The 25,278-nt window shown below is 39.3% G+C and overlaps 1 protein-coding gene across 3 annotated transcripts in view; it reads right to left on the reverse strand.

The window, feature by feature from the left end:
* Positions 1 to 16,042, reverse strand: part of KLHL14 (kelch like family member 14) — a 103,722-nt gene extending 87,680 nt beyond the window's left edge. Inside the window, exons 1-2 of one of the 3 annotated variants that reach the window (XM_024235967.3) lie at positions 15,552 to 16,042; positions 12,556 to 13,548 (exon numbers count right to left, since the gene is read on the reverse strand). In XM_024235967.3, the coding sequence (XP_024091735.1) occupies positions 12,556 to 13,505 (950 nt within the window). In that variant the 5' untranslated portion in view covers positions 13,506 to 13,548; positions 15,552 to 16,042. Of the gene's footprint in view, positions 1 to 12,555; positions 13,549 to 15,063; positions 15,160 to 15,297 lie in introns of those variants that run through there. The other 2 variants (XM_054537774.2, XM_054537775.2) reach the window with 2 other exon arrangements.
* Between the last annotated feature and the right edge of the window lie 9,236 nt (positions 16,043 to 25,278).

A 25,278-nucleotide genomic window follows, 5' to 3' on the forward strand; every position in this document is an offset into this window, starting at 1 on the left:
ATCCACACACTAGAAGCGACAATGAAGTAACAGTACCCAACTTACTAAGAGTAGTAAAAGTAATTTCTCTTCAAGAGTAGCAGTAGCAGCAGTTTTTGTCCCTAAGGAAAACTGCCAGGAGACTGTAGCAAAGGAAAGATGAAACTGGATAAGTTATTCTCATGATAAATTTAGCTTTTCCGTGTCGGAATCCACTTGGTGATATGTGTGGTGAAGCCCTCCATTGAATCTCAGCCATGACTGAAAATCCCGTGCTTTGCTGTTTCCTGCTGATCCCCACAAGGAACGTTTTAAACTGAGAGCTGCTGTTTTTTTGTTTTGTTTTCTTTTGACATGCAGTACTTCTTCTTCTATAGTGCTTCTTATCAGTTATCATGTCTTGGAAGTCAAAACAATTTCACCTTATTTTCTAAAATAATTATTGTATTAACATTGCTTGAAAAAAATATTTCTTATGTGTCTTTAAGAAAATTTAAGTAAATAACTCGAGTAATGAAAATATTTTCCTTGAAATGAAAGATTTGCTTATCCAAGTCCAGAATATCATTTAAGAAATATGATGCCCAAGTCAACAAAGCTAAAATGATCACATGAAGAGGAAAAAAAAATACCAAAATCAATCACAGATATTTTTCTCTGCCACACCAAATACCAAGATTTTTAATAACAGTCATAAGTGTCATATAAAAGCATCTAGAGAATTTTGCACTGTACATCTGCATGTATTTTCTTTTCATTTTTGCAAATAGTATAACCTATTCCTGCAGAAGGTAGCCCCAGCTGTGATCTAGGTATCATAAGAAGTCCTACGATGCTTACAGGATATTTATAACTTAATCATAAACAGACACATAGCACAAGTAAAAAAAATGGCCAAAGAATTTGAATAGACATCTCTCTCTCTCTCTCTTTTGTATTTTTTTTGTTTTTTGTTTTTTTGTTTTTAGAGATGGTGTCTCGCTCTATTGCCCAGGCTGGAGTGCAGTGGACCGATCATAGCTCACTGCAGCCTCAAACTCCTGGGTTCAAGCAGTTTTCCTGCCTAAGCCTCTGAGTATCTGGAACTATAAGCATGCACCACCAGGCCCAGAGACATTTTTCAAAATAGATATGCAAGTGGCCAATAAGCACATGAAAAGATGCTCAACATGACTAGCCATTAGGGGAATGCAAACCACCATGAGATACTACTTCACATCTATTAAGATGGTTATAATGAAAAAGACAGATGAGTATTGGTGAAGATGTGGAGCAACTGGAACTGTCATAAACTGCTGGTGTGAATGTAAAATGGTGCAGCTGCTTTGAAAAGCCATCTGGCAGTTCCTCAAAAGGTTAAATATTTGTTTAATATTAACTGAATTAACATATGAGGCAGCATTCCCACTCCTAGGTATATGCATACCCAAGAGAAATGAAAACATATGTCCATACAAAAACTTGTATAGGAATGCTCAGGGCAGCATTATTCATAATAGCAAAGAGTGGAAACAACTCACACGTTATGGATAAACAACAAAATGTAGTTTATCTGTACAATGGAATATTATTCAGCCATAAAAATAAATGAATTACTATTACCTGTGACAACATAGATGAACCTTGCAAATACACTACATGAAAGAAGCCAATCAAAAAAACCCACATATTGTATGATTCTATTTATATGAAATGTCCAGAATAGGCAAATCTCTGGTGACAGAAAGTAGATTAGTGGTTACCTAGGGCTGAAAGTGGGGCGGATGATGGTGGTGGTGAGGGAATGATTGGTGATTGCTAACAGATATGGGTTTTTGGGGGAGGAAATGATTAAAATGTTCTAAAATTGTGGTGATGGCCACACAACTCTGTGAATATACTGAAAACCATTGAATTATATTCTTTAAGTGGGTGAATTGTATAGTATATTAATTACATCTCAATAAAGCTGCTCAATGTGAATCTACCATGGGTTTTCTAAATTTTCTGATTGCATGAATAGATCAAAAGGATGGAATAAAATTCCAGGATTGGCTTGGGATCTATATATCACTCAAAGGTGGATAAAATGAACATGAACTTAAAATGATGACTAAAATGGATAATGCTTCAGCAGAAGCATAATCATTATCAGAATAGTGTCAGTACTCACGTTGTGGAAATCCAACTCTAAACATTTTGTATGGAAGTGGAAGTCCTAACAAGTGAAAAGAAAGGCAAGTATATATAAATGGAACTATTCCTATAAGAATCCAAGCTATCAATCATTGAATATGTATAGCCAGGCACTATACTAAGTGATGTACATACACTATTATTAGAATTGCTCTAATGAAGTGGGTATTATGATGTGCATTTTATAGGTAAGGCATCTGAAAATTGGTTAAGTAAATTACCCAAGGAGAAGCAGCTTGTAAGTAGTAGAGGTGAGATTTAAACTAGCATTTGTCTAACTTTCAGGTCTTAATTACTACACAATACAGCTGTTTAAGATATCTGCATTATAACCTTGTCTCTCTCTTTCTCTCTCGTCATTTTGGAGTGAATGCTTATGAAACCTTAGGAGAGGGAGATTACAGGAATTGCCACTGACAATGGTGGTACAGTTGCTATAGTAACCAATCCACCAAATTCATCTGTGCTACTGGGCACACACTTCTGCCTCTGTAATACACCCATACTGACTGGGATCTCTCACTGTATCAGTGAACTCCTGTTAATGCACATGAAATAGAAAATGGTGAGGGCCTAGTGTACACCTGATAGCATTAAAGTGTTTCCTTCAAAGTTTCCCTCTCTGACTCACAGGTTTACATTCCCTTTTTTAACCCCATCGTTTTGCACAGGATGCTCTGATGTGGTTGGTTTTGAGGGGTGATCAAAATCAGAGCCAAACGGCCATCTGTTGTTTTGTTTTAAGAAGTATTTACAAATATGACTCTTTTCTTTTTGGTGACAAATTGACCCTCCAGCCTAATAATTCCTCACTTAGCACCAGATTGTGAACTGTGGACCATCCCATCCTGACCCTGACATTCAAAATAGACCTTTATCTGATAAAAAACACATCTCGTGGGGTGGGGGGAGGTGGGAGGGATAGCATTAGGAGATATACCTAATGCTAAATGACGAGTTAATGGGTGCAGCACACCAGCATGGCACATGTATACATATGTAACTAACCTGCACATTGTGCACACGTACCCTAAAACTTAAAGTATAATAATAAAAAATAAAAAACAACAACAACAAAAACACACATCTCAGAAATCACTCTATAGAAAATTTGAAGGTAGCACCCAACAATATGTGATTGGACTATGTACACACACAAAGACACACACACACGCACATCCATCTTTCCATATTTTTCAACAATGCCTCTACATTTTCAAGGACTTTTCTCAGATATTGCTTTCTTTCTTCCTCCTCCTCTCCATTTCCCTGGCCTCGTCTGTCTTCAGAGGCACCTGAAGGCCCATAAGGCAGGGAAGTGAAACCGACTGTAATTCTTCAGTTCACTTCTCTGCAGCCTCCAGTGAGCCAGTCTCCATACGGTGGCCCAGCTGAGCTCTGAGGAAGTTCAGAGTCCCCACACAGGTGCAATTTACCAACCCCCTCACAGGCGCTCTGGGAGCAAAGAAGCCAGACATATGCATGTGAAAGGCTTTGGGAGCAGCAGAAAAGAAAGTCTCTAAGCTTAAGTTTATGAGATTAAAAAGAAGAGGAACTCTCTTCTATGAAAGGAAGAAATGAAAGACATTTATAACTCAACCGGCCATCATTTTCCTTTTGAAGAATGAAATATAAATTGCTGAGAGCTGTCGAAAATTCTAATGTTCCCACTTCCTTCTGATGCCCTTGGTTTCACCTTTGGTTCCCTCCAACTTCATTCCTCTGGTGTTAACAGTCTCTGACTATTTCTGTGCTATCAGTGATATCATGAATATGTCCTAGTGATTTTTTGATAGGCAAAAGTGCATTCAGGTAAATTTTGCTAAATATGTCTTTTAAAATTAATAATATACAAACTTAAAACAGCATTTTATGTTTAGTTTTTCTACAATCTCAGCTGATCTTTCTACAAATGCTGGTAAGTATTTAGAACTATAATTATTAACCCATTTTACTGCTGCAGGACTCGGCTAACGTGGAGCCAGGCCACTCATTTAGGTTTATGATTTCAAAGGCAGCAGTGTTTCCACAATAGTATTACTTCTTTTTTCAGTTCAACTGAAAAACATGCTGATTTTTCCATTTTAAAATGTATGTAGTAAATAATCCTTAGCAGGGCCTACAACTTCCTGTATGATTTGGACAACCCCTCTTGCCACAAATGTAGCCACACAACCTTTTTTTTTTTTAGTTCCTGGAAGGTGCCAAGCTCTTTTCTGCCCAGGAGTTTTGCAGGTGGTCTTCTCTCAGCTTTGCCTCTCCAATTGCATATTTTGCCATCTCCCCAGGCCCATTACTTAGAATGGCTCATCTTTCAAGGCTCATCTTATACCTTTGCTGCAGAGAAAGTCTTCTCCAGTCACTCGGATAAGGTTACAGCTGTCTGTTATAAGGGTGTCCCAGCCCATGACACTTTTCTCTTGTAGGTTATGTATTGCCAGTGTGATTATTTTGTGTTACTATTTACTCTTTCTCTTTTTACTGTAAATTGCATGCAGTCAGAAATGTGTCTGTCTTGTTCAACTCTATATCTCAGAACTTAGCTCAGAGCTTGATGTACCATATATGTTCAATACAAATGTGGGGGATATTCCATAGCACAACTTCTGATTCGTAGTAAATTGCAATGCATCACTCCAAGTTTCCACTATCAGTGTGACACAGTCATGGGCCCGCATTTAGAAAGCTGTCAGAGGTCCTGAAGTTCTCCTTGCTTCTCAGGTCTTTTGCCAGGTCAGACTACATGGGAATTAAGATGATTTTGCAACGAATGCAGTTATATGTTTATCTCCTTATATTCACATAATGGGTTGTCCCCTTTGAACTCGGACACTTCTGAAACTACTGCATTACCTAGCACAACAATGGGTTTAAAAAAAAAACAAAAAAAAATCTTATTAACTCAGATTACATATACACAGTTATTGAACCGAACGGAATTATAGGCGGTAAGGTACCATGATGGACATTTTTTTCTTGTGAAAATATTTTCTTTCTTTTGAGGACTGACTTTTTTTTTCTTTTTAATGGAACTCTGTCTATAACTCTAAATTATATAAGGTTGGGTAAGCCGTGATTTAAATGTTTCTTGATTTGTACTTATCTTGATTTGTAAATGTTGAACACCTAATTTCCAGTCTTTAGAAATTTCTTGCTCATCTTCTTTTTCTTTCTTTTTCAGATAGTTCACATTCTTAGTAAGTTGTTTGATACCCCTTATTTCCTTGCATTTTTATTACTTCTTGTTTTTCTTCTTTTTCTCATTACCCTATAATTTATTTTCTCTTTTTATGGTAGGCATTCCATAGTACCTTTCTGCTTTACTTCTAATGTTGCAAATAGTTCTAATCCTGTTTGCATTATTATTTGTGAATAGATAAACCTCTCTGGTATTTACAGTAAAATGAGCACACTCATTCTATCATCTATATTACAACAGATAGCCTTTCTCTGGTTAAGTCATCCTCCTACCCATATCAAAATAGTGGGTTTTTTTTGTTTTAATTTAAAGAAATCATCATTAGTAATGCCTGTATTGTGAATTATCTTGGAAATCAATGGAAAGGACATGGAAAATGAACATATTTTCTGAATTCTAAATGAATGAGAGAAGACAAACATTTATGATCTAACAATTGTTAAAATGATTTTCTTGAAACAAAATATAAACAGAATAAATTTTCAGTTAGAGAGGTCTTATTTTATGTTATTAAAATATACAGGTATTTTTATAATTCCAACTTCTACCTGGTTATTTAATCACCTGAAAGTATCACCAACATGAATAGTGTTTTACTATCACAAAAACAAATCTGACACCCCTCTAGTACTTCAGTGCACAGAAATCCAGGGAAACCAACTTTTGGTTCAAATTCAAGCTTCAAGGTTTTGGGTTTTTTTTCATAGTTAAACAGAAAATTCTTATTTTTCTTTCTTTTCTTTATTTAAAGTGCATTGGCTAATTCTATTTTTAGTAAGTCAATATTATAGTGCCAAATCTCAGCAACTTATTATTTAGCCCCTTAATTCAGAACTAATAATTAAGTGCTGTAGACCAGAAGGATAGAATTCTGGCTTTCTAATGTCTTTCCCTCATTCTTCATTGGTTGAGTGACCTGAAGAAGAGTTAGATGGCAGGAACTTTTAATGACTTTTGTGGTGTGGTAAAACAGAAGTGGAAGGTGTAGATAAGAGTTTGTCTTTTGTAAATGCCACATCGCCAATATACACTCATAATGGCAGGGTTATTTCCCTGGTGATAAGGACCTCTGACTCAACACTATTCAGATAATTGGGTAAATTACTTATCTTCTCTGAGTCCCAGTTTTCTCATCTTTAAAAAGGCTGAAAGGGTGCTGTAAAGATTAGAAACACTGTAAGTGATAAGTCAAGCTTGTGGTAATTGCTCAGTCAGTGATAGCTACTATTATTATTGGCCAACAACAGGTTTTGTGTATGTTTGCATGTGTGTAATCATCTTTAAAATTACCTATATTTTTATTGCACATTAGCTTTGTTGATTCACACTATACTGCACCAACCTTAAGTGTCTATCTCAATTATATTTAAGACCAATAGCAATTTATAACGAACTCACATTTTTGGATCAAGGTCAGGCACTTGAGTTAAGTGCTTTGGTTACAAATATTCAGAGAAGTCACTGTCTATTGGGGTCTGAGACAGATGCATAAGACAAACCTACAATGGGGTAAGTATTCCTCCAGAGGTTGTTCACTTTGCAGAAGGCAGGCAGGATCTATACTCAATCCAGTTGATCCACTCATAAGTCAGGAATCCTGATAACACATGCCCTTTGATCAAAGCAGCTGGAGATACAGATTGACACTTAGAAAAATAATTGTTCACATGTTCATTTAGTTTAGATTAGGTTGCTGAATATGTGCCCGTTAATCTCAGAAAAATAGTGTGTTAAATATACTCGCCTACTTTGATTTCCTACTCGAAATGATTAAAATATCATATAAACAATATTTAAGCCTCTTCTGAATAATGATGACCATTCTACATTAGGAGGTTTTATATCCAGTATGCTTGAAAAAATGAGAAACTCATCCATTGTTTTAATTAATCACTATTTAGCTTCCGAGGATCACTATTCAAATCCTTAAGTCATATTCTGGAAAAATTAACTTCTAACTTAGCACGGTAGAATTATTTAGACTTGAGTTCTTTCCAAATGGAAGGATGAAGACTAATGGGGATTTTTTCCACTAGAATAAGGGTAAATTGTTTTTGTCCATTTTCTTCACTGATATATCCCAAGTGCCTAGTACATGGGCTGGCAAACCGTGGCTCACAGTATAAATCCAGTCCACGTCCTATTTTTATATTTTTGTATAGCCTGAAAACTAAGAATGTCTTTTATGTTTTTAAGTGGTTGAAAAAATTAAAAGAATAATATTTCATGATGTGAAAATTACATGAAATTTCAGTGCCCACAAATGCAGTTTTACTGTAACACAGCAATGCCCATTCATTTATGTACTGTCAGTTGCGTTTTTGCACTACAGGTGAAGAGTAGTGTAGTTGCAACAGAGACCTTGTGACCCCAAAGCCAAAAATAAACACTGTGTTGCTTTTTATAGAAAAAAATTGCTAACCCCTGGCCTGGAAAAACAACTCTCCTAATTTTTTTTTAAGTCAGATACATTAATATTTAACCCTCACAAGTTTCTTTTTAAAAGAAAAGTCTTAAGTGTACATATAGCTCTTCAGTCAATTACTAGATTTCAGCCAGGCTAGCATTTGGGGAGTGACAGTAAAAAACAGCACACTGTGAATGACAACACAGACTTGCCACACACTGCCTGGGTTCAGCTGTGCAATTATGGAGCAATGCTTAACTTCTCTGTGCATCAGTTTTGTATCTATATGAGGCTAATGATAGGACCCATACCTTGGGCTGTTATGAGAATTCGATTAAGTAATGTTTGTGAAGTGCATCAACATCACCTGTTACACAGTAGCAGTTGTAAATAAGGTAACACATTTTTTACTGTTTTTTAAGTTAAGAAAATTGGGATACTTAGAATTAGCTAAGGTAATGAGTGAACCTCATGTTCATAAAAATGGTAAAAATACAAGCATGAATTAAAACTGGAAAATGTCCACTTTTAACAGTAAGTCCTCTATTTAAATACACTGCATTAGTATCCTTTTTAATTGCCTTCTGATTGTAGGATGTAACTATTTGACTCCCATACCGGTTGATGTAATTTTGTAATCAATGGTCCTGTTTCAGATAATAAACAAATTGTATTCTGAATGGTTGAATAATTTCTGATACAAAATTTAACTACCTAACAATTTTTAATCTGGGGGCATCAAATTGATAGAAAGGGAAGTAACAATTTAGAGAATGCATGGATACAAGATTAGTTTGCTTTGTTAAGGTTATTACTCAGTTCTTAGAAAGAGAACCAACAGAAAATATTGTCCTACATTTAATGAAACACTTTCTAAGCACCAAAGCCAAGAATCAAAACTGTATATTAGGAAATGTAATGGCATTTTAATTATTGCAAGTCATTTTAGCAGATAGATAATTAGTACCCTTGATGTTTAAATAGATTTTTACATTAATTTATGAGAAATCTATAAATAGACTATGTTTTGTAGTAAATGAAATCTTAGGTAGTCTCCTGTTGTTTATAAAATATAATTTCTTTAAAACTACACTTTGATATGGAACCCTACACGGGACGTAATAGCTAGTTGTTAAATGTTTAAAAAATATGATTACTTTCATGAATGTATTTCTATTACAGGTGTTTTCTTGGAGAAGGTTCAGTAAACTTTTGTTATGTGCAATAGTAATGCAGATTAATGTATTGATGAAGTACAACATTGAACCTTTCTTATTTCATAATCTTAATTCATTCAACTTTTAATAAGCATGTATTTGTTACACTGTGTGAGATGCAATGAAAATGTAAAACGTTAGTTAATTTTATCCAGTTAATTAATATCTAGTCCAATTTGATTTATTTGGGATAATTGCTAAATTATACATTAAAATTTCAAACTGCAAATAAAAAGAAACTATTTGGGTTACTTAAGCTAAATTTAGACTATGTCTTCTGTTATTTACATTTAATGTACTAAACACTGCATATCATGTCACTTTGTGAAACTAAATTTTCATGCTTTAGATGATGTTAATATCGACTTGTAGAAAGATTAAATCAAGCTGATTTAATCTATCCATCACCTCACCTCTTTATCATTTTTTTGTGTTGAGAATGTTTCAAATCTACTATTTTAGCAATTTTGAAATATATAATACTTTTTTACTAACTGTGGTCATGTTGCTGGTGCAATAGATCACTAAAACTTATTCTTCCTGTCTAACTGAAACTTTAGATCCTTTGTCAAGTCCTGTCATCTTAAATTACTTATGTGTGTTTTTGAATACAGAGTGACAAGTTTCTTATTTTACTTATTGTCCTTATGTTAAGTTTGGTAAAATGGAATATGAATTTGAGTGCAACTGGTATACTAAGAAAAACCAAGCAACAGGAGGGAACATTTTATATTAATTTGAGTATTTGTATAAAGTTTTTATACTTGGGTTCCTTTACTTTTCTAGACTTAATAAAAATTCAAAATTAACAATCTTTAAAATGCTTAAATTATGATTATATTAATATCTCTACTTTCTATAGATAATATACTCTTAAACAAGTAAATTCTCTTTTGAAGTTATTTATTTGCTTATACTTTGTACTTATTCCAAAAGACTGGTCAATTTTACATTTTCATCTCCCTCTCTGAATTTAAGAAACTCTTTTATATTTAGAGTTTAAAAACTACAGGTGGATAAAAAGTAATAAATACAAGGTCCTTCTATTCAATTGTCTTCAATGAAAGTGATGTAATCTCAAAAACAATTGGTTAACACATTTATCCCCCTGTTAAATGACACATAAGGCTAAGGGAACATTTTTATATTACACTGATGCTATAATAAATGGGCTGATTTAATATTGTTGGTTGCAACTTACAGCATTTCTGTCTACTTTAAAGTTAGGAACTTCATGGTTATTTTGGCATTCTTCCTATGAATTAAAATTAAAATAATGTAATTAGTCTGTAAAATTCAAAATGCTACATTTACTAATAAAGGAATAAAACCTAAATTATATTATTTTGAGGTCAATGATAGGTTCGAATGAACTATTTGCTTTTCTGTATCTTTCTCTTTTAAAAGAAAATAGAGTTTTCTTTCTACTGCAGAAGTATCAGATTCTTGCAGCATCCATGACACTTGTAAGCATTCAGTGGTCAGACACCACTACATATCCTTCAAATGATGTGGCCCAGTGAAGCTGGAAGGTGTCGTCACGGAGCCAGGCAGCCTGGTATCTCAGCCATCCACCAGGACAGAGCCAGCAGGCACTAGCTGGTGTGCTGGATCTTGACTAAAGTGGGAAATGGATTTTGCATTTTGAAAGTCAACTCTTCTAACATTGAATCTGAGGACATACCTGTTAGATAAAAGTGCATTGAGGGCTTCAGAAATTATTTACTGGATCAAATTTGTAAAGCTCCTCTGCCAAAATTACTCTTAGAATAAGTTAAATCTTAATTTTATTATTCCTCTGGGTTTCTGAATTTATACCGTGTTATACATATTTTTAAAAGTATGAGTAAATGTATGTTCAGAACTATAACTGTGTTGTCTGAATTATTGACTATGTATGATATATGCTAAATGAAGTATACTCGTAGGTCATTTAAAAGTGATAAAAATTTAAATGACAGAATATTAATCACCAAGGCCCATCGGCCATCACCCTGAGTTTGCCATTTGGATCTTCAGACAAACGAAAAATTCCAATAAAATAAAAATACGTTTCATGTTTTTTTCCTCATTGGCCTCTTGTGCTCACTGTTAAAAGCACACGGGGATTTGGATTCTGGTTTCTTCTATTGTCCTATTATCATCTTTTGACAACACGATTCATTAACTCATCTCCCACGGATGTTAGAAAAATGAATTTACAGGGTTTTGTTACAAGTTCAAGATTTCTCATGCCTCCTGTTGGCCTCTCCTTTAGAGCTGCCTAAAAAAGTGTAGAGAATATCTTCCATTTCTTTAAACTTTAGTTACCTAGGTCTGGTGGAAACATAATGAAACACACACACACACACACACACACACACACACCCCATTTAATTCTATAAGGCTACACAAGGTGGGCCCCATCCTTTAGATATCATTCTGATTGAGAAAATGCCCTGCTAGATTTTCAAACCATGTACTTTGCTACACTTTGTAACACTTTGGTGGTTAGGCTGGAGTAGCCTGGCATCTGGAATCATGATGTTTTATCATGAGAAACTGAGAGGATACTGTTTCTCTTTTCTAAAAAGAGAAAGAAACCCTTTGCTAGGGCTCATTAAAAATGGTTTTAAAATTGGAGCCAATAAAACACTATTGTCAATTCCTACAGCCTTTTTATCTCAGCAGCATTTTTAAAAGGCATCATTTCTCTCTCCCCTGAAATCCTACTTGCAACACACACAGCCACATTTCTAACTAGCAACAACAGAAGCAGCAACAACTCTCCAACTTCTTTGTCACTGGTGAGCAGGCACACAGACCAACTGGAGCTGGAAGCCTCTCCACTCCCCCATTCCAATTTTCAACTGCACTCTTCTCAGAAATGGGAGTTGCTAGGCAAGATTCACCCCATCACCCTGAAATCTCTTGTTTTACTCTCCTTTAAAAGTGAAAAGGAAAGGCTTTCCACAACATAGAAAAGTTTGCCTGGGCACATGATACCAGCATCTGCAATAGTGACCCTAATAGACAAAGCATCTTGGAGCTCTGACATCGACAGGGAGCAGATCCCAGTCATGAAGAAACAACTTGAGTGTGTGACAGCAAGACCATGAAAGCCTTCCTTTGCAAGCATCGCCTGGGCTCTTCTGCTCACCCAAGGCAGAACTGAGGAGCGGTGGGGTGGGCATTCCTCACCACAGGATCTTTTTCTTGAGCAAGCCCATCTTAAGATTTGTAGGGAGAGCTGGCTTAGAGAGACTTCCAAAGCTACACTTCTAACTGTCCTGGCCTTTGGCCCCACCTGCCTGTCAATTTCAGTCTGAGTCCACAATTCCCATGTTTATTGCTCTGGGGATATCTAGAACCTCGGCTTTGGAGCGCTCAGGGATGCTGTTAGGCCAATTCCCTATTGACCTTTCAGGGACTCTGAAATCAACTTTCCCCACACACTCTGAATTGTTTGCGTTTGTTTTCATCCTGCCAGAGCCACCCGCCCAGCCCACCCATCTCTCCTCTCCTCCCTGCCCCCTCCCCTCCCTACGGCCTCTCTGGCTCTACCCCCCCTCCCCCGCCTCCTCTTTGTTGTCTCCTACCTGCTGGCCAGGCTCTGCCTGCAGTGCTGCCTGAAGGGCATCAGGTGGTAGTTCATGGCGTCCAGCAGCAGCTTCTGGCAGACCGGGTCGGTTCGCATGAAATCCACTGACTGGACCCGCTCCACCAGCTCCGGGGCCGGGATGAGGGCGAAGCGGAGGCGCTTCATGAGGTCAGGCGCATACTGCATGCGGGTCTCGCGGTCGTGCTCCAGCCACAGCACGGACATCTGGAAGAGCGCCAGCTCCGACTCCACGGGGGGCGGCAGCGAGTCCAGCAGGGCGCGCATCTCCTCGAAGTTGAGCAGCAGCACATCTTCCACCAGGTACTTGTTGGCCAGCTTCTTGGTCTCCTCCAGGCCGTGCAGCGCGGCGATCTTGCACACCTGCTTGTAGTTCTGCACCGAGATCTGGTCGTTGAGGAACTGCACGCAGAGCTTGGTGACCTGGGGGATGTGCAGGATCTTGCTGACCGACAGCACCTCCTCCACCGTGTCCAGGGACAGGGTCACGTTGGCCGTGTAGAGGTACTCGAGCACCAGGCGCAGCCCGATGGACGAACAGCCCTGCAGCACCAGGTTGTTGATGGCCCGGGGGCTGGTCAGCAGCTTGTCGTCGGGGGAGGAAGAAGGAGTCCCGGGCTCCTCCTGCGGCGGCGGCTGCTGCTGCTGTGACGGCTGCTGCTGCTGCGGAGGCTGCTGCTGGTCCTTGGGGGCCCCCAGGCCGTCCTGGCCGCCGACCCCTCCCCCGAGAGGGGGGTGGCTGGAGAAGAGCGATCGGAAGTACTGGGAGCAGGAGGCCAGCACGGCCTTGTGGCAGTGGAACTGCTGGCCCTGGGCCGTCAGGGTCACGTCGCAAAACAGCTGCTTCCTCCACAGCAGGTTGAGGCCGTGCAGCAGGTTGTCGCTGTGGCTGGGGTCGAAGGTGGAGGTCCTGTCCCCGGATCTGGACATGGCGAGCTGACTCGGCGCACCTGGCTTTAAACCCTCCTCCAACCTGGCAGACGGGGTGGGGGATGGGAGGGAGGGGAGCAGGGTGGTGGAGGGGGTGGGGTGTGGTCGGGGTGGGGAAGGGTGTGGAGGGGAGGGAAGGGCGAAGAACAAGAATCAAGGCTCAGCTTGGCTCCCTCCTGGCGCGCTCCGGACCCCGACCCTAGGAGGAAAGTCCGAAGACGCTGGATCCGTGAGCGCCACCAGAAGGGCCCTGTCTGGGGTCCCGGCGCCGGTTCTGCTCCCTGCGGCTTCTCTCGCCACTCCCACACACTTCGTCCCTCACTTTCCTAAAACCACCTCAGCTCGGCTGTTGGCAGCAACAGCGGTGGCAGCAGCGACGGCAAAGTGGCGGCTGAGGCCGAGGCACCTCGTGGGCTCGTGTCCATGCCGAGCCAGACGAAGGGAAAGGCCGGGAAGTGGGGAGCCAGGGGTGCCCTGAAAGCTCAGAGGCGACCGACGGCGAAGGTTCCAGGTCAACTTGTGCCGGAAGCTTTGCTTTTCGCAGTTGGCCCAGTTTGGGGGAGGGGGTAGGAACAGGGGCCCGACAAGCGCGTAGGGTGGGCGAATCTTAGCTCTCCAAAAGCTGGGACCCCTTTCGATTATCCATGCTGCCCCGAGAAACTCCTAGGCTAATAGTCTGAGGGAGGAGATAAAGCCCTTTCTTCTCCCGGGAAAGTGCAGCGGAGCGCGGTGAGGTCCCGCTCAGTGGACTCGGCAGAGGCGGGAGCTGTCCTTATCAATTCGAGCTCATTTCCCTCACCCTGGCCCTGCCCGCTTCCCTGCTTCGCAAACTGTTGGCTTCCCCGTCACCACTCAGTTTGGCTAATTTTCCAGAGATGCCTTTAAACCTGGCAGGGGAATCCTTCCACCACCGCCACCCTCACCCGGTGGCCCCCTCTCCCCCGTCTCGCTCATTTCAAAGCGCGGAAGTTCAGGCATCTATCTCCCCTTCCAGTGCGGGGCGGCACCGAGGACCCCGGGGGAGGAAGTGGGGCTGCGAGGACGCGTTTGGAGGGGGAGCCGGGAGGCCTGGAGGCCGGGAGGGATTCGTGTGCACGGTTTTCCCTCCCGGGCACCAGGCGCAGTCTCTTTAACTACAGTAACTATAAGAAGTTCAAGTTAGAAGGCAGGTGTTGGGGGAGGGGTGGGGGCTGTCGAACGAGCGGGGGGGCGGGGGAGCAGTGGGGTGCGGGGTCTCTGCGCCCCACCCAGCATCGTCGCCGGCAGCCGCAGCTCCCTTCTGACCCCCTCGGTAGAGCCCCCAGCGGCCCCCCACTCGGGCACCCCCACTTCCCCGGCCCTGGAACTACTTCTGTAAAAAGTCTGAGCCGCCCGCATCTAGGCAGAGGAGGGCAGGGTGGGGGAGGCGAGGCGAAATCGATACGCCAGGTCCTTAACCTGTAATTGCACCTTCCAGGGCTGAACAGAAAGGGACCCTCTGCTTGCATCCCGCCCGCGCGCCCGCCCGCCCGGGAGAGCCGCCGCCACCGCCGCCCGGCTCAGAGGGATCCCGCCGGACCTGCCCCTTCCACTGCGGCTCACTCTGCCCTGCCTGGCGCCGGTCCTGGATCGCCGGCTTCCTATTTATACCGGACTGGGCTCCTTTCGACTCACTTTACCATCCCGTTCCAGGTGGACCCTACCCTCCCTCGCGCTCCCTCCCCCGGCAGCACCCCCACGCCCGCCCCCAAAGCTCTGGCTTGCCTGAAACATCTTACAGAGTCTCCCTCCCTTTAAGAGGACCCGGTCATACCTCTCTCTAGCTCTCTCCGCTTCGTTGTCTCCCCCCCCCCATCTTTTCCTATTCCCCTTCTTTCTTGTTCTCCTCCCTTGCCTTTCCTCCTCATCTGCTTATTTCTCGCAATAGGAGTTTTTTCTTTATGAGCGTTTGCCATACAACTACCCCCACAACCCCTCTGAAAGACTCCCTTCCCGGCCCTTCCCCCTCTAACAACCCAAAAGACAGAACAAAATACACACAAGGCAGACACAAGGCCAGAAACTTACCTGCTCTCAACCAGCTGCAAAGTCAAGGCTCACTTAAGCTCCCCCCAAAAATCAATTGTCCTTCCTTTTTAAAGGTTTGCTCTCTCCTTGGGAGGGGGAAAACACCTTCTGGTTCCCAACTCCAGGCAGTCACTCTTTACAATTTATTTTGTCGTACATCATTTGATCACCATGAATTAGCAACAGCAAGAAAATGTAGGAGAGGGAGAAAAGAGAGAAAGAGAGAGGGAGAGAGAGGGAGAGAGAGAGGGAGCAGAGCTTTCTGCAAGAGAAGAAGAAGAAAAAATGTACGTGTGACAAATTATGCTACCAAGAAACAACACATCATTATCCTTGGGCCTGGGGCTCAGTGAGTCGTAACGAGAGTAATAGGAAATCCACGGTTGGGGAGAGAAACGGTCGTGCTTGGCCAGTAGAGAGAGACCATACAGGGGGATGGATGCTGGAGAGACTCGCAAAATTATGGCTCAAGGCTATTGTAAAAATTGTCGAGCGTAAATGACTGCGATTTCAAACATCTTTGGAAGAAAGAAGGGGAAAAAGCGAGCCCCCCCTCCCTCCCTCTCCCTCTCTCTCCCTCTCTCTTCTCTCTCTCTATAAAGAACCGTCAAGTTTTAGTGCGCATTGCTAATTAGTCAATTTCTCTCTGCCTTCACAGGCTGGCGACTTCGCTGCTGAGCTGAAACTGCTAATTTCTGTGACCAGCTTTTTTCTTAGCTGTGATCTGGATGAATGAGTAGCTGTCTCACAGAGATGACAAAAATAAACTCTAATCCCCCCCAAAATTTCCACTACATCTTTCTCATGCATAGATTTATGATCTTCAAGCGCTCTGTGCAATATGCAAACTTTTTTTGTGTCTGTATATATGCTGTTGTTTCCAGATTTCACTACATTGGTATGCTGCTTTTCCCTTCCCCCCACAGCTCCCCCCACCCCCAGCACTATGAAATGCAGAAACAGTCTGATCTCAAAGTATGCTAAGATACCACTTTATTCTGTTCTGGCATTTGGGGTTTGGGTCTGTACTGGAAGACACTAGCCCTTCCCTAAAAGGTGAGTGGCTGAGGATACACACCGGGGTGGGGGGAGTAGAGCTGGTAGACAGAATAGAGGACAGCCCTTTGCTTTACATTTGCTTCCCATAAAGCACTATTCAAGGTTTATGATCTTATTTGAAAACATATTTTCTCTATCATTTTGTCTGGTTAAACAACTGCCTCTGAACTTCTCTGTCAGCTCTTCAACAGATAAGGGTGCAGAAGTCACATTTTTTTTCTTTTTTTTTTACTGAAAGATTATCATATTGTTGGATTTGTATTTCAATTAGGAGTCTTTGATTTGCAGGAGCTAGAATCAAGTGCTAGGAAACCCAGCCCCAATTTCACAAATGTAACCTTTCAACTTTAGAGCTCATCTGATATATAAGGGCAACCACATAGTGCTCACATTTTTGACCCTGCTTAGCATGCAAAAGGAACCCCAGCATGTTTCTGGAATTTTAGCTGTACCAGAGATTCATGTGCATTTTGGTAGAGGACATGTTCTCCAGACTTATCTCATGATGTATTGCACCCTTACATTTATAGCCCTGCATTTCGGTTGTCAATGGGGGTTGGAGGTGTCCAAGAAAGAAAGAAAGAAAAAAAAGAAGCAGAAAAAGGAATGTATGCCCTTGAGTAAAATGAACACAAAGAAAGCTGGACATGAACTAAATTGAGCTTTGTTTGCTATTAACTATATGACTATGATTCATTCTAATTTATATGTGCTCTGATTAGCAAACTTATTAAAATACGTATCAGGGCACCATTGCAAGACATCTATTCAGACCCCCCATCATCCTCTTTGATTTGTGAGAGATAGAAAGTCACCTGCTTAGGAAAGGTAGGAAAATTAAAAATTCTGAGGTTCAGAAATAGGGATTCCCCATTTACAATGATAACATTAACATGCACATGGAATAGTCACACTTAAATGAATTAAGAAGGATCAAACTGAAGCATTTAACCCTCATAAGAGCCCCCCCACTTTTTTTGTCAAGGTCCTAGATTATCTGAGAGTAAGACTTCTTTATTCAGATCCTGTTGAGATGCTGCATTCTCATATTTATGTTTATAATGGAAATGCCCCAATACATGATTAAATCATAGAAAAGAATTTTGCTGTTGTTGTTGTTTAGGGCAGAGGAAAGAAAGAGAACAGATTATCCAATTCTCCTGGCCCTATTATTGTTTTGATTTTTGTTTAAATTTCCCTTATTTGGGTGTTGAACAGGAAGATCATATGACTCTAAGACAGAACATTTTTGGAGTTCTGTGTCACTAGCAATTAAAGCTATCAAGTATGTGGAGTGTTACAAAACTCTCATACATGTAAAGTGCAATTTTTATATTATGCTTTTGATGTTGATCTTTTATGAACTTCTCATGCAGTATTTGGAACTAAGCCCAAAGGCAATAATAGTATTGATCACTTAAATTATGGCCACCTTCCTGTTTTATCATGAAAGAATTAAAGTATGTTTGTAGGCCTCAAAATAACTTAGTTTCAAATTTCTATTTTTTTATGGATAGGATATATTGACCACTAATTATGATTACCAGGCTCTTTTTATTGCTTCCAAACAATATAAAAGCCACATTTCAAAAATTTTAGCTACCTATAATTTTAATGCTTATTTAACAACTAGGGTGGAAGGGGAAGAGAGTGGGATTGGGAGCTGGCAATTCTAAAATGGCTGTTGAAGTGGATAAAAACATTTTCTTCTGCATTCTAAATTATCTGATAATGTTTAAATTTCAGAAAAAAATACAATTCTGGTTATTTTATAAGCAATTAAAAAAGAATATTGATAAAAGGTCCCTGCATAATCTGTGCATAAACTAGCATATATGTCATGTAAATCTCACGCCTCCAGTATCTTATACTGGCTTTGACTGAAATTATTGCAGAACTCACAAATGAGATGACACTATTTACAATAAATCTCATTATGAAAGATTCAATTTGCAGCAATCAGATGCTAGCTACTAAGCGACTGTAAGTATTTGAATTTTATCCCACTTCAGTGTTCAACATACAGAAATTGCATCTGTGTGTTTGATCTGTCCTGCTGAGCACTATCAGCAGCTTGCATCTCTGCCACTATTGTTTTTAAAATGGCAGGAAGGACGTGACTAGTCAGGAGCACTCAGCAGGATGGATTTCACGTGGCATAAGAGGAGCCAGAATTGTCCTTTTTTAAAAAAAATTAAATATGATTGTGTAGTCATCTAATGCAAGCCATCTTCATACTTCGATAGAATTATCAAAATTATTCCTTAGTGAATTTGCATTTAAACCATGTACAATGGAAAGATTCTGAAACTATGGCCACTGAGCAGTCTACTAGAGCTGCCATTAGTTTCTAGTGGTCTGGTCAGCCTTCAGGGTGGCAGAGATCCAGGCCTATCAGTGGCTCCAGTTGCTCACGATCATCTCACTGGACTGGAGGAACTGAAGATTATCTTTAGAGCAGTTCTAGAAATGTTTTGCTGCTTAGCATATAGGGGCAGCCACACTGAAACTTTATTTTCCTTATTCTTGACTTTTCTGCTTAGGATTTATGAGTTATCGCCAAAATTGCATAAACATCAGAGCCTGGTCTCCCCTGTGTCTTTTGGATAGTAAACACTACTTCAATGTGATCTGACCTTTAAGATTACAATCATTGTGGAATGGATGTATAAAGGAAGAAATTATTCCATTTTACACATGGAACAAAATTGAGTAAAGAGGGATCACATAGCTCCTTCAAAGTTAGGGAGTGGCAAAACCCAGGCACAACTCAAGATTTCTAGTTTTTTTTTTTTTTTTTTTTTTTAAATCTTGAGTAGATGGGTCAAAGATATCACAGAACCATCAGCACTGAGAAGCTTATTAAAGAACACAAAATCTGAAATAACAATAAGAAATGGTGCTATTGGCTAACATTTAGGCAAAAGCCAATGGTTTGCTATTGCTCTGCTGTCAAGCCCAACTCTGTGGCTCGCATTCTGGGTTCCCAGTATTTAGCTCTAGCTCCTCTGGGCAGCCTGTTCTGGATGTGCTCCACTGTTAAACCGCAGCACCTATTGTTAGGCTGTGTCCTTTTGAGAGGCCTTCATTCTCTACAAATAGAAATTCCACTTACCTCTCAAGAGTAAACTCAGATTTCTTTCCACTATAAAACTTTTCCTGGCAACTTCTAACAGAATAATAATGGCTACTACTTATTGAGTTTATTACTGCATGGTGGACACTGTTCTAAATCCTTCAGATGTTTTCTTAATCCTCTTGCTAATCCTATGAAAGAGTATGGCAGATTGCAAAAATAGCTCCATGTCTCCACCCTTCCTGGTATACACACCACATTATAATATGGCTTTGCTGCTCCTCTCATCAAGAGTGGAATCGACTTACCCAGTCCTTGAATGTGAGCTGGCCTTGTAACTTGCTTTGACCAATGGAATGTGCCAGAAGCGACCTTGTGCCAATTCTGAGTCTAAGCTTCAAGAGGCCTTGTGTGTTTCAACTCTCCCTCTTAGAGCCCTGGCAGACGCCATGTGATGAAGCCCAGGCTAGCCTGGTAGAAGATGACACATCACATGGACAAAACATTCCCCAGATTGCCCAATAGCTGAACTCAGATGCATGAATGAGCCCAGCTGAGACAGGAGAACCAACATGCTCCAAATGACTGATCCACAGAATGCTGAGCTACATCAATGGCTGCTGTTTCAAGTCATTAGCTTTTGGGGTGATTTGTTCCATGCCAAATTAGCTGCTGAAGAAAGGTACAATTTTTATCATTTTACTAATGAGCAAAATGAAATGCAGAGAAATCAGGTAAATTTTTCAGAATCACACAAGTTTTCAAAAGTAGTGCTTAGGTTCAAACCAACACAGCCTGACTCCAGGAATTTACCATTCTACTGTACTGGCCACAAAAGAAATGCCTGCCTCCAGGAAACATTTATTTATTTATTTATTTATTTATTTATTCATGCATTCATTCATTCATCAAGTATATATTAAGTATCTATTGAACACCAAACACTGTGCTAAACATCAAGGAAACAATGATGAATAAAACTGCATTCTTGTCCTCAAGAGGCTTACATTCTAGTAGAAGAGACAAGCTGGTAAATTAGCTTCAGCAAGTGAATAATTATACTTGATAATTGCTCTGATAACGTTATGTATAAGGAATTACTGAAGCAGAAAGAAGCACGTCTCTAACTTCCTCAGAGTACTTATTGTCTGTAACACTCTTTCAACATTTATTATTTACTGCTTTGTTAATTGCTTATTCAGGGAAATCTGTTACCATCTTAACTAGATTATAAGCATCCAGGGGAGAAAAAGCTCTCTGTCTGGTAAAAATCTCCCATAGTACATAGCTTTGTGCCTTGCCCATTGTAGTTATTCAATAAATATATTGATGGACTATTAAAGGTGAATTTTCAAATGTATCAGAGAAAGAGCAGAGAGAACAAGGGAAGAATTTAACAATCAGAGACTGTCAGGTATTTGACTAAACTGGTATTAGTCAATCTCTGGATTATACTGATCTACTGTCTTAAAATTAATAAAATCTTTATTCTATTGTGAAATTATTGCTCACAGTACATAGCTAAGAGTTTGATGGGACCTTAGTAAGTGCTTCCTCCAGATTTTTTACCTATAGCCACAATCACCCAGCAAAGCTCTCCAAAACTTTGAAGAGAGTAGTTGCTTTAATAGTAATTAAAGTACTCAACAAAGGTAGCACAGAGCTGCAATTCTGTGCATGAATTCTGGGGGCAGATTCCCTGAAATTGAATCCTTGTTCTGCCACTTTCTATTGGTGTGACCTTGGGCAAGTAACCTCCCTGTGCCTGCTTTCTTCATTTGAGAATGGGATAATTATAGAACCTATCTCAACGGATCTTATGGTGTTTAAATTTTTGTAAATATTTTTAAGTCCTTAAAACAGTACCAGACACATAGCGAATGCTTTGTGAACATTTGTTAAATAAAAAGTAGACAGATGTAGCTAGAGAATTCTCTTCCTAGTTTTCCTTTTTTTTCTTATCTACAGATTATGCCTAGTGCTCAACAAATATTGGATGATGAAAAGAATACATCTACTTTTCTTAGGATTGTAAGGATTCATGATGCTACTCAAGAGGCAACTGGTCACTTTAATGAAAGTACCACTATTTTTGGCTTTGCTCTCTAGATATTGTATGTCTATATATGTTGTTTACCTGTAGTTTTAAAAACCACCACCCTTTTCCCTCTGGGGACATTGGTGTTTCACTCATGTCTTGAGTAATTAAGATTTTTAAAAATTAAGGATATTTCGCCTTTCTGGCAGTGATGATCTCCCCATGAGAATACGCCTCTTGTAAAGGAAATTCTTCATCCTTCTTCAAAAAAGGAGGAGAGGAAACACAAGAAGTGTCTGATGCAGAGCTCCACTTCCTACTTTGTGGATGTGAAATGTTCAAGATGCTGTAAAATCACCATGGTCTTCAGCCATGCACCAATGTTGGTTGTGTGTGTTGGCTGCTGCACTGTCCTCTGCCAGCCTACAGGTGAAAAAGCAGGACGTACAGATTTTCCTGCAGGAGGAAGCAGCACTAAAAGCATTCTGAATCAAGATGGATGGAGAACCATCCTAATAAACACAATTGGATATTAAAAACTAAGGATATTTATTACTAATGATGGTTTACTAACATGTTGTGGAATAGATTCAGGACTCTGAAAAGTAGTTTTTTGGCACTAGGCCTTCATGACAATGACTGAGATGAGAGAGAATGTTGTGATTGGCTTCTGTCTCTGACACTACCTGGGCCTCTAGACAAATCACTTTTCTTTTTTCAGGTCTCAGTTTTCCCATATGTGAAGAGAGAGAGCATTTCCTTCATTTAACTACTGTATAGGCTTGCATTCAGGAGAAGTGAACTGAATGTTCCCCAAAGTATAATTGGGAGCTCTCCTAGTGATTTGCGGGATAAGTTGGAGGTTAAACAGGAGAATAAGGAGGAACATATTCTTCTCCCATTGAAAACTTCCCAGAGGCTGGAGGTCAGAAGAATTTACCCAGTCATCTTTGTGGAAGTCATCAGATACAAACAACAAGTAAAACATGTCAATGTATTTTGAGTGCATTGACAGAAATTATATTACTTATATTCACAAATTATTTTATATGCATCAAAAATTTTCAAAGGATTGGAGTTTATTGGAAAGTATTTTTTATATTCTGAATGCTTATTTTAGAAGGGTATGAAACTCTCTATAAGCAAGACAATGCATCTTCATCATAAAGAGTTAACATCCAAATTTGCAAATTATTAAAATCACCTTCTCCACCTCAAATTTTTCTTTCATTTGTGGCAATAATTTTGTTCTTTCTCTTACCAGTTCTTAAAAATGAATATATGTATTGCTATGTTGGAATATTCAACAGCCCATTGAAAGTTTTATAGTTAATGGAAAGAAATGATCTAAATTTCTTAGTCGAATATCTATATGCCCAGATAGTAATCAAATATTATTGTATCTTTGCAAGTATCTATTACCTTGACTGCAGGGCTAGGTTCCCGACAGGTGACCTGTTTATATCTTGAGGTATTTATTTATTATTGCTCTTTGCTGCTTTGATATTAGTGCAAATCTCTCCAACTTTCCATTTAAAAAACTATTTCTCTGTTGTTTTGTTTATCCTTATCCTCCTTATTCCTCCACTCCACCCCAGTACACCCAATCCTATTTCCATTTCTATTGTTTATTTTATAATACCATATTTCATAGTATTCCACTAAAGTTGTTCAAATTGTTCAAATTCTGAGTTAATATAGTAATTCTTGAAGTATTGTCTGAAAGTTTGGATAAATTTGGGGAGTCAATTGTCTAAGGTGACAAATCAAGAATTCTGATGAGTATTTCTTTTTAGTTGTTTAGAGACAACCCAGGAACTAATAAAGGATATATTTTCTCAAAATCAAATAGTAACATGTAGCCACAGCTAATACGACACAATAAATCTGCATCGAAGTCTTTTCACTTTGTCTTTATGTCTTAATTGAGCTTAGAGCAAAACATGGGTCAAGATAAGGACTGATTCAAGTCCTCTGTAGGGTTTTAAATTCCAACTGCTAGAATATTTGGTCTTGTTTTATTCCTTTTTATGTGTATTAATTTTCTTGACTTTCTAAAAGTAGTGTCAAAAGCAGCTAAATACTTGCAGGGAGAATTTCACTCCATGTCAAAGAGAAACACTCTAATTGTGTAAGATGCAGATTTTTACAGCTTTCTTCTTTGAGACATGCTATTAATGTAACTGTCTCCATAAACCTGAAATACATATATTATTGACACAAAATTCTATAGAGTCTCTGAAATGGGTAAAAATGGTCAGTTGAATCTTATATGCATATGCTTATTTGCCCATTTAATGAAATGTACTGTAGATGTTTGGGGGAAAACTGAAATATAATTATTTTCTTTAGGTAATATGTACAGTACTTAATTTAGAAGGTGAAATTGTGTGTGTTTGTGTAGTTGTTGTTGTTTCCCAAAGTTAGCATTTCTCAGCATGGGTAGCTGTTAGTATGTGCTAACTTCATCTTTTGAAACTATCATTAGTAAAAAAATTTATTTAGTTGTTTTCTAAGATACAGAGTTAAGATAAACATTTAAATTTTAGAACATATTTAGATTTACAGGAAAACTGAGAAGAGAATACAGAGTTCTCATATACCCAGTGCCCAGTTTTTCTTAACATATCTTGTTAGTATGATGCGTTTGTTATAACTGATGAGTAATATTGATTAATCATTATTAGCTGAATCATTATTCACTGAATGCATAGATTATTCAGATTGCCTTAGTTTTTATGTAATGTTCTTTTTCTGTTTTTAGGATCCCATCCAGGAGACCACATAACATTTAGTTGTCATGGTTCCTTAGGTTCATTTTGGCTGTATATTTTCTCAGATTTTCCTTGTTTTTGATGACCTTGATGATTTTGAGAAGTACCAGTCAGGTAATTTGTAGAATGATCCTCAGTTAAAAGTTGTCTGATGTTTTCCTCATGATTAGACTGGCATTATGGGTTTTTGGGAGGAGGACCACCATGGTAAAGTCTTGTTTCATTACATAATATCAGGGATACGTGTGATAAATATGACTCATCACTGCTGATGTTAAACTTGTTCACCTAGCTGATTTAGTGTTTGTCATGTTTCTCCATAATAAGATATTATTTTATTTTTATCACCCTTTCCATATTGTACTTCTTGGAAAAAAGTCACTATGCACGGTCCAATCTTAAGGAGTGGAGAACAACTTCTTCAATTCCTTCTGGGTGGAGTATTTACATAAATTACTTGGAATTCCCTTGCAAGAAAAATTTGTCTATTCCCACCCTTATTTATTTATTTATTTATTTATATCAATATAAACTCATGGATATTTATTTTACACTTTGACTTAGAATCCAATACTGCTTTATTTTCCTGATTAAACTATTCCAGCTTTAAAAGGACATATATTTCCTTCTTTCCTTCCTTCCTTTCCTTCCTTCCTTCCTTCCTTCCTTCCTTTTGTCCGTCCTCCCCACCCTCCTTTCTTTCTTTCTTCCTTTCTTACTTCCTGCCTTCTTGCCTTTCTTTTTCTTCCTTTCTTGCTTCCTGCCTTCTTGCCTTTCTTT

Source organism: Pongo abelii, chromosome 17, assembly GCF_028885655.2.
Source record: "Pongo abelii isolate AG06213 chromosome 17, NHGRI_mPonAbe1-v2.0_pri, whole genome shotgun sequence".
Taxonomy (NCBI): Eukaryota; Metazoa; Chordata; class Mammalia; order Primates; family Hominidae; genus Pongo; species Pongo abelii.